Source organism: Nicotiana sylvestris, chromosome 4 (genome assembly GCF_000393655.2).
Source record: "Nicotiana sylvestris chromosome 4, ASM39365v2, whole genome shotgun sequence".
Classification (NCBI taxonomy): Eukaryota; Viridiplantae; Streptophyta; class Magnoliopsida; order Solanales; family Solanaceae; genus Nicotiana; species Nicotiana sylvestris.
This window is the reverse complement of record NC_091060.1, coordinates 112,327,698-112,338,045: the sequence shown is the minus strand read 5'-3', so window position 1 is coordinate 112,338,045 and position 10,348 is coordinate 112,327,698. Positions and strand designations below refer to the sequence as shown.

General features: G+C 35.6%; 1 protein-coding gene across 1 annotated transcript; it reads left to right on the top strand.

Annotated features, from left to right (window-relative positions):
* The first annotated feature begins 4,201 nt into the window (after nt 1-4,201).
* Nucleotides 4,202-6,596, top strand: LOC104212933 (uncharacterized). The gene is made up of 3 exons (XM_009762308.2): nt 4,202-5,237; nt 5,854-6,082; nt 6,188-6,596. The coding sequence occupies exons 1-3, from the start codon at nt 4,390-4,392 to the stop codon at nt 6,353-6,355; spliced, it is 1,245 nt and encodes a 414-aa protein (XP_009760610.1). The 5' UTR covers nt 4,202-4,389; the 3' UTR covers nt 6,356-6,596.
* The last annotated feature ends 3,752 nt before the right edge of the window (nt 6,597-10,348 follow it).

The window sequence follows — 10,348 nt, the reverse complement described above, 5'->3', positions numbered from 1 at the left end:
TCGGAACTATCGAAATCACCGCCGAAAAAATCAAAATTGACCGTAAAGTTAGCACCGGACTGAAGTCGGATCTCCGATCTACCCAAATCCAGGCTCTGATACCATGTTACAAATCAAAATCAAAGCAATTTGAGAAAGTGTTTGGAACAAGCTCTACAAGAGAGAAGACTGGAACCTTCCATTCAACTTAGAGAAAATGTGACAAAATGAGTCTTTAGCCAAAATGAAATGTTGACTAGCTATTTATACTAAATACAAAATTAAGGCTATCTCTACAAAGTGACTATATATACAAGAATAAATAATGCTACTGAAGAAGTCTTCAAGGTGGGTCAGATTTGATGTATTGGGCTGAGTCGTGTATTTGAGCCTCTGTACCAAGAATCTGGGCTTCAACAATCTTCAAGTAACTAATTTTACTTATAATGAATAATTAACTGTAATTATATTTTAAGTGATTTTATAATGTAAAATTGCTTTACATGATTAGTACGTGAAAACGTGAATAGAAAAAGGAGGGAGTAGATATTCTAGTAGATGTCTAAGTAAAGAAAATGACATATTCTAGTACATGATTAGTCTGTTTGAGTTTGTACGGATTTTGGGCAATATGTATCTCTTCTGTCCAAGTAGCTATTATATTGTTGGGCCAGGTTCAATATTGTTTCTCTTTTGGACAGTGACAAAACCAAGGTCAAAGAGGCTTATGTAAAGGGTAGATCACTTGTACGACTTTAAAAGAGTGGATTTGGTTATGTCGTATGTGGTGACGATGCATTAGCTTTTGAATAATCAAACTTTTGCAATAAATTTCGATATTAGAAAAAGTCAAAAGTTATTATTAATTAGTATTGTTGGAAAAGAGAGAGTCAGTTAGAGCTATAGAGGGTGGAGAAAAATTCAAAGTATTTATACTAAAAGTTAACATTAGTAGTCTCTAAAAATCATCAAACATTCTCTCGAGAAGCAATCCCAATCCCGTAAGATTTTTTTTATTTGCTCTGTCATACATATATTTTGCTATATAGAGGAAACTTTCTTAATTATATTTCAAAACACCAGAAGAATCAGTAAGCGCAGAATCATATTGACGAATTATAACACCAGTGTTCTTCTCCTTCCTAGCACAAATCTTAAGAGTTAAGATTATTTTGAAGCTAAAATATGATCCCTATGTTTCAAATTGTTTGTCTTAATTTAACTTAGCATAAAGTTTAATTAAGAGAGGAAGATTTTTGAAATTTGTGGCCTTGAATATGCTATAATATTTATATGGCTATAAAACTTTTAAATTTATGATATTGAATAAGCGATAATATTTGTGTGGCTATAAAAGATTTTCATTAAGAAAATATAAAAGTGTACCAATCTTTTTGAAATGAATTAATAAGGAAAAGAGATTTTTTCGTTCTTATACAATATTTGAAACTTATTTATCAGAATTATCTTAATTTTGAATATCACCCGCCCTAAACAATGATTGTTTACGATTTATATACAATTCATTATTAATGCCTTAATTTAAGAGATTCAGCTACACCATTTTCTTTTTTTTTTTCTCTCATCTCCTCTTTTCCTATTCTCTGTCACATCTCTTTATATACAATTAATTATTAGTGCCTTAAATAATAGGATTCAGTTGCACCCTTTTGCTTTTATCCCTCCTCTCCTCTTTCCAATAGTGCCTTAACTGTAGTATATCATCTAATAATGTCGAGCCATAGAGACATAAAATAGTTCAAGACTTAATTGAGAACCAACTCTTATAAAACTATTTTAATAGCTTGAACCATAAAGTAGCGCCAAACCAAAGTAATAGAGACACTGACGATACACATCACCTAAACTAGAAAGTTGAATGTTTCAAATTTGATACAGATTTAATACATCTACAACAACGTATAAACTAAAAATAAATTTTTATATAACTAATAACATAGTATACAACTTATTTATAATGTATCTATAACTTTCATACATCATTGTTACCTAGTTAAAAATAACTACAACATCATACAACTTAAATACAATTTTTATATAAATAATATACAAATACATCTTTTGTATGTATATTGTGTATGATTTGTATATATTTTGTGTATGGTGTATTCTTCTTCTCTGAAATTCCAATCAAAACCTCCTCCTTTCTTAATACAATTTTGATACATATCAATAAATTTATGTAAAAAGAAAGTATTTATAACTTAAACGCAAATTTCATACAACAATTCATACATTATACTAATATTTTTCAAGTTTCATATAATATCCAAATAAAAAATATATAATTACAACATAATACAACTTAAATACAATTTACATACAATTATAATACACTTCATCTTCGAGTTTCAATCTAAAAATTCATCCAAAATAACTATAATCTTCACCAAACACCCTCAAAATTGAGATATAAACTGAAAAAAAATTATTCCCGATCGTTTGCAACAAAACCCGATCAAAATAAATAATAATTTTAAAAAAATCAAATTCAAAATCAAAGTTTCGAAGCTTTTGATTGCTTTCAATAGTTGACGCGGCAAGGACAACGACTGGTTCGATAGTGATAAACGATGACATCAAATCTGGTATATTATTCTCTGGAGAAAAAAAAAGAAAAATTAAAGGAGATGAGAAAAGAAAAGAGAATTATAGAGATCCAAAGAAAATGTCGGATAGAAAAAAGAACATGGAGGGAGAGAGGGGAGAAAGATCTATGAAATTTAATTTTCACATTAAAAGGGTACAATTAAGGATATTAATTTAAAATTTATTTGTATATAACTAATAAATTGTATATCAACTTGTAATTAAGTTAAAATTAAACAGTAAAAGCAAATAAGTTTCTGGTAAAATCTCTAAAAAGTGCCCACCTTTTTTTTAAATGGGGAAGTATACGTTTCAATGAAGGAGCAAAATAAATTCTATAATGAACTCCTTCCTTGAATTAATACTCAGCGGACCAATTCCTTCGCCTATTCTTGACACAAGACTCGAGTCCAAGAAATACTTTTTTAAAGAAACACATATAGAATTAAAAATAAAATAATACAGATTTGAATTCCATCATAAACAAAAATATGTAGGTGCTTTTTTATTTTTTTGAATTCGAATATTGGTATTTTATATGATTTGTTTTTTTTATTTATGGCAGAATAGTCCAATAAATTTTTTTTCTTCTAGTTGAGTTAGTGGACAATGCCCAAAAATTAATTCGGATCGTATCGAAATTAAAAAACAAACAAAGCAAAAAAGAGGACAGATGACCAATTAAAAGTTTATATCATAAAGTTGTAAAAGCGTTATTCAGATCAGAATCATACTCTGACAAATCTCACTATTGTTTTTTCTCCTTTAGAAGAACAACATTTAAAAATAAAAATAAAAAGATACTCCAAGTTCCGATGAATGAGCAAAATAATTTGTACCCAAGACTCCTGTCGAATTTTTTTTCCTTCTAAAAACATATAGAGCTAGAGAAAACAAAATAGAAAAAGAATCATTTGGTTTAGGGGCAAGTTATACAATGATAATTAATGTAACGGCCGTAATGTATAAATTAAAAATAACTTTCCATATGTTTCAATTTATTTGAATCTATTTGATTAAGTATAAAATTTTTTAAAAAAACTTTTAAATTTGTAATGTAAAATTAGGTACATATATTTTATGTGACTATAAATTATTACATAAAAGTAAATTATATATAAATATAATTTTTTTATTCTTTTGACTTAAATTAAAAAAAATAAGTGCACATCAATTCTAAAGCAGTGCATATAAAAGTGAAAACTCGCAAGTTGCAGCCAAACGACCCTAAAGTTGTCAAAGCGTCATTCAGATCAGAATCGTACTGACAAATCACAGCATTGTTTTCTCCTTCAATTCAGAGAAACAAAAAAAATTACAAAGTTTTTAACTTTAATTAATCCCTTAGAAATTTAAATTCGAAAGTTTACACAGTGGTGTTGGCACGTGCCGGCCTGCCACAGTGAATAAAGCGGGAAAAGGTGGAATCTAGATCCCCAACGACCAAATCTTCCCCGTCAAAACCGCGAACTTCTCCAAGAAAACTATGATCAACGGCTATAAATATTCCTTCAGATCCAACCGTTGAATATTAAAATCGACGCCTGACGTTAAATCCAAGTACCTCCACAATCTCACATAAAAACCGGTCCACTCTCATCTCTCCTTGTTCATCTCTGTCTCTCAAATTATATGTTAGTACTTCTCTCTCCAAAAAAATATTTTAATAGAACTGCTTTAATCTGCGCAGTTAACTAGCCGCTTATCCTGCGCCTCCTCTGGCCTGAGAAATGAAGCCGAAGGGGATAGTAAAGAGTTTGATGAAAAGATTCAACGGCTGAGATTTTAAGATACTCAAAAATGGACAGTCTGAAAAGCCAGGGGAAGCTAATGAGGACTCAGTCTTCACTTCTACGGTCATCTCCAACTATCCGTTCGTCAATCCACAGCCTTAACTCCATCAACGAACTTGGAGTTGACCATGAACCGGACCTTGAAGAGCAGAAGCCGCATAAACCCGGTTCAATACCGGTTCGACCTGCTCCGTCTAGGATAGCTCCCATTCTTGCGATTTTAGCGGTTTCTACTTACACCCTTTTCGTTTTCTTTAACAGGGATGATATACCAACTTCAGAGAATCTGTTGTTAGCTTTAATTTTCGTAGCGGTTCTGCTTTTTTTAGCTAGCAAGAAAAAGCAGTCAATTCACCAAGGTTACATTTTTTTCAAACACTTAAGTGAAGCATACGGGAAAAAACTCGGGTTATCAGGAAACCAGTCGAAACCGGTCCAGTGGTTCATTGGGGAAACAAACAAAGAAGGGAACTTTGAGAAAGTGAACCGGGAAGGAGTTGAGGTATACAGCAATGGTGATTTCTATGAGGGTGAGTATCACAAAGGGAAGTGCAACGGTAGTGGAGTTTACAACTATTTTGTGAGTGGAAGGTATGAGGGTGATTGGGTTGATGGGAAATATGATGGTTATGGGATAGAGAGTTGGGCTAGGGGTAGTAAATATAGAGGGCAATATAGGCAAGGATTGAGACATGGCTATGGTGTTTACAAGTTCTATACAGGAGATACTTATGGTGGTGAATGGTGTAATGGTCAAAGTCATGGTATTGGGTCTCAGTCTTGCTCTGATGGTAGCTGTTACATTGGTCAATTTAAACGTGCTGTCAAACATGGCCTCGGTTGTTACCATTTCAGGTAAAACAAGTTCTATTTTTGTGTTGTGTTGCTGTAATTCTTGGATGCTTTTTTGATTCATGCTTACTATTTTGGGACTGTTGATTGTTGTTTGTTAGTGATGGATTAGGAGAGACAGCTGTGTAGGACAATGAATTCATAACTAATAACCAATGTTATTGTATTTTGAGTGGGAATACCAAATTACGCGATAAAGCAACTTGGACAGCTCAGCTACAGTGTTTTTCTTGTTTTGGGCTATGTAATTTTCTGTCATGTTGCCTAACGAGAGCATACTAATTCTTGCACCCAACTTTAAAATGTGTTTGTGAGGCACATACAACACAACCTGTTGATTGAGGGGAAACTTCATGGAAGAAGCTGAATTTTTTTCCTCTGTGCTAAAAATGCCACATCCTGTTTCATGATGAGATCAACCTGTGGAATCATTTGAATTCAATAGCTTTGGCCCGAATCATGTATAAGTGTTAAAAAATTTCCGCTAAATAAGTACTAACAAAATTGAGATTCGAATATAGTAAATCAAGTGACTTGTGGTAGAACCCATAAAGTTCAAATTTTGGATCTTTTTTGAATTAGATCATTGAGCTGACGAATCTTGTGGCTGTTTTCGTAGGAATGGGGATCGGTATGCAGGGGAATATTTTGGAGACAAGATTCATGGTTTTGGTGTGTATCACTTTGCAAATGGACATTGCTATGAAGGGTCATGGCATGAAGGGCGCAAGCAAGGCTACGGAATGTACACATTTAGAAATGGTGAGACAAGGTGTGGGGAATGGGATTCTGGCAATTTGAAAACTCCTTTGCCCCCACTTACTGATGCTGTCCTTCGAGCTGTTCAGGTAAGAAAATTACTTATTTTCTCATTTATTTAATACATATACCTTGGTACTGCTCAATCTTTGAATTGTCAATTTCTGATGCTTATTTTGCTGTGGGTTTTGCAGGCTGCTAGAAAGGCAGCAGAGAATGCAATTAAATTAAGGAGGGTGGATGAACAAGTGAACAAAGCAGTGATGGCTGCAAACAGAGCTGCCACTGCTGCTAGAGTTGCTGCTATCAAAGCAGTACAAAATCAGATGGATGGAAAATTTTGTGACACTAACCATTATTGAAGTTTCTCTTTTTGTTTTGTTTTACAACATGTAACAAGTTTGGTAAATGTAAATTTACTACGCCAAAGTATAAAATATTGTTTTCTAGGCCACCCCGGCAAGCAAAATGCAAGCCGGTGGTTGAGTGTAATATTACTACTCTGAGTCTGAGGTTTACTTAACCACAATTGTAACTTGTATATATGGTCGTTCATCAAATGTATATCAGTGAAAATGAAGGTTTTTTCTCCTTTAGTTTCAACCTTTTTTATTTCACTTTCTGTGTTTTCTACCAAAATGATGGAGGATTAATTCACCCGTCTAAATTCTACTCAGTGTAATAGTTAAGTTTTTAAAAAAATATGGTCCTCGATGAGATAAGATAACACTCATATTTAGTGAAGAATTATGTATACAGTTAGACCTCTCTATAACATCTCTATATAACAATCATTCATTACAAAAATCAAATTTTTTTCGGAACCGATTTTTATATAATATTATAATATATATCCTATATAACAATATTTCACTATAAAAACAATAAAATATTGGAACAAATCAGATTGTTATAGAAAAATTTGACTGTGCTTGCTAATTCGATCAAAGACTAGTTGGTCATATAATATTTGCTCGCATCAAAAGCATAAACTAAAAGAGTTCTTTTTCTTCTAGGAGTTATTATTGTATTCCATATGTTATTGATTAAAATTTTAATTTTATTGATGTATTTTTCATTTCTCTTCAGCACTTTTACTGGAGCTATATCCTTTGATCTCAACTTTCGGACCTACTGCTCCAAAATATCCACTGGCTCCACATCATAAGTCAAATCACCGTCTAACTAAATCGTGATGAAATCCAAAACATGAGACAGGTCGCCAATATACTTCCGGAGCATAGACACATGAAATACTGGATGCATGCTCGACAAGTTAGGTGGCAGGCAAAGCTCATAAGCCCACCTCCTCAATCCTCCGAAGCACCTCAAAAGCTCAATAAACTGAAGGCTCAATTTGCCCTTCTTCCCAAATCTCATAACACCCTTCATGGGTGAAACCTTCAGTAGAACCTTCTCCCCAACCATATAAGACACATCTGGAACCTTCCTGTCAGCATAACTCTTTTGTCTTGATTGCGTCATACGAAGCCGCTCCTGAATCACTTTAACCTTGTCCAAAGCATCCTGTACCAAATTTGTACCCAAAAGCCTAGCCTCGCCCGACTCAAAACAACCCACTGGAGATCTACACCGTCTCCCATATAAAGCCTCATATGGAGCCATCTGAATACTCGACTGATAACTGTTGTTGTAAGCAAACTCCGCGAGCGGTAGAAACTGATCTCATGAACCCCCAAAATCAATGACACAAGTGCACAACATGTCCTCCAATATCTGAATAGTGCGCTCGGACTGCTCGTCCGTCTGAGGGTAAAAAGTTGTGCTCAACTCAACTTGAATACCTAACTCTCGCTGCATGGCTCTCCAAAACAGCGATGTGAACTGAGTATCTCTATCTGAAATGATGGAAACTAGGACACCATGTAGGCGAACAATCTCTCGGATATAAATCTCAGCTAACCGCTCTGAAGAATAGGTAGTACACACATGAATGAAATGCGCGGACTTGGTCAGCCGATCCACAATCACCTAAATAGCATCGAAGTTCTTCAAAGTCCGTGGGAGTCCTACTATAAAATCCATGGTGATCCGCTCCTACTTCCACTCTAGAATATCCATCTACTGAAGCAAGCCACCCGGTCTCTGATGCTCATATTTCACCTGCTGACAATTGAGGCACCGAGCTACAAATCCCACTATGTCTTTCTTCATTCTTCTCCACCAGTAGTGCTATCTCAAATCATGATACATCTTTGCAGCGCCCGGATGGATGGAATACCGCGAGCTGTGGGCCTCCTCCAGAATCAACTCCCGAAGCCTATCCACATTGGGCACACATATCTGGCCCTACATCCTCAATACCTCATCATCACCAATAGTCACATCTCTGGCATCGTTGTGCTGAACCCTGTCCTTGGGGACAAGCAAATGAGGATCATCATACTGGCGTTCTCTGATGCGATCAAATAAGGAAGACCGAGAAACCACACAAGCTAAGATCCGACTGGGCTCTAAAATATCTAACCTCACAAACCGATTGGCCAAAGCCTGAACATCAACTACAAGAGGCCTCTGTCCAACAGGGATATATGCCAAACTGCCCATTCTCGCCGCCTTCCTACTCAAAGCATCGACCACTACATTGGCCTTCCCCGGTTGGTATAAGATAGTAATATCATAGTCTTTTAGCAGCTCCAACCATCTCCGCTGCCTCAAATTGAGATCTTTCTATTTGAACAAGTGCTGGAGGTGTTGCGCCCCCTTTTTCTCGCGAAATCGGGTTTATCATTTGGAAGGACAACTCATTCCTTTTGGGAACTAGGTTTTTGCATTTGAAGAGTCGCCACCTAATAATTAAGGTGCATTAGGACACCAATAGAGATTTAATTCTAAGTTTGTTTGGGTAACCAAAGATTGGGTAAGGTCTTGAAATTATCCCAAGGGGAAGGTGTTAGGCACCCCTCAGGATCTACTAGTGTGGTTTCCGGCCAGACAGTTATTGTGAATTTGGGGTGCAATTAACATATAAGCAGATAAGGCTCAAATAAGAGGGGATTTCAATGCACAATAGTTTGAAAGTAAAAAAAGTTTGAAAGAGCAATTAAAAGAGCTGATTTTAAATAAGGAGTTACAATGCTTAAAAAATAGAAGGGGGAAATAAAGAAAGGGGGTCCTAGGTTTACAAAAAATATGGATCACATCAATGCAATACCCGGTAATCACTCCTCAAAAGAGGGGTTACACGTAGTATTAGCGCACCGGTCATCATATCCATATCTACCCTTCCCACCCCGTTAAGGTATTACAACGCGGATTGGTCTCGATTACTATTGCATGCTATTACCCGTCCCATTCCTATCAGTCCCGGAGGCACTTAGGACTACTATTCCTAAATGGAGGGGATATAAGGCTGATTGGTTTCAAAGGATAAAAATCTAAGGCGACATACAAAAATAGATAATATGTCAAATAAATGGGAAGCATATAAACAGACAAAAGGCTCATGTATACCTCCTCAAAACAAAAGCACATAACTAGCATGACTTGCACATACTTTTTAGGTCTGATTTAAAGCACATAAAGATGAGGGAAGTTAATTGTTGAGGCAGATTAGTTGTTATGACCCGGATTTTCCACCCTCGGGAGTCGTGATGGAGCCTACTAATGTGAGCTAGGCAAGCTAATCCTTAAAAGCTTACTTCATTAACAAATCACTTCTTTTAATGATTATCAGTGATAACATGAAAACAACGGAATTTAACAAATGTACGGAAGACTTAAATTAAAGAAAATGTACAATTATACGGAAATCAACATATGCCTCTACCCAAGAACTGGTGTCACATTACTCACGAACTTCTAAGAGTACTAAATACAACCGTTTGAAAGAAAAATATAAATTGTTTGTCTCGAATACATGAGATAACAGACTGAAATAAAGATAGAGGAGACGCCGGGCCTGCGGACACTTGCAAGGCTACCTCGGTGTCTCACTAGATTGAAAGCTGGCTCCCGCGCTACTGCTACTGTCTAAGACCTGGATCTGTGCAAAAGAGCACAGAGTGTAGTATCAGCACAACCGACCCCATGTGTTGGTAAGTGTTTGTCCTAACCCCGGCGAGGTAGTGACGAGGCTAGGACCAAACTCCAGATAAACCTATGCAGTTATATACTATTTGGCGGAAAAGTAAACAGGTAATAAGCAATCAAAGCTGGGAAATGGGAAACATGCTCCGGGGTAGCAGATAAAATAGAATACCAAAGAATAGTAAGGAAACTGCAATTTAACTTCTAACACGAATAAAGAGAAATAAGGCAACTTCCATTTTCAGTTTCATCTTGTTGCAGACGTGCAACCCGATCCCATTTCTCAAATCTTGTGGTAGGCGTAC

What these genes read in the sequence shown, in the direction of transcription:
- LOC104212933 (XM_009762308.2), top strand. Translation starts at nt 4,390, where the DNA reads ATGGACAGTCTGAAAAGCCAGGGGAAGCTAATGAGGACTCAGTCTTCA. An exon ending in CTCGGTTGTTACCATTTCAG is followed by an intron (nt 5,238 to 5,853) that starts GTAAAACAAGTT and finishes CTGTTTTCGTAG; the next exon opens with GAATGGGGATCGGTATGCAG. An exon ending in CTGTCCTTCGAGCTGTTCAG is followed by an intron (nt 6,083 to 6,187) that starts GTAAGAAAATTA and finishes TGGGTTTTGCAG; the next exon opens with GCTGCTAGAAAGGCAGCAGA.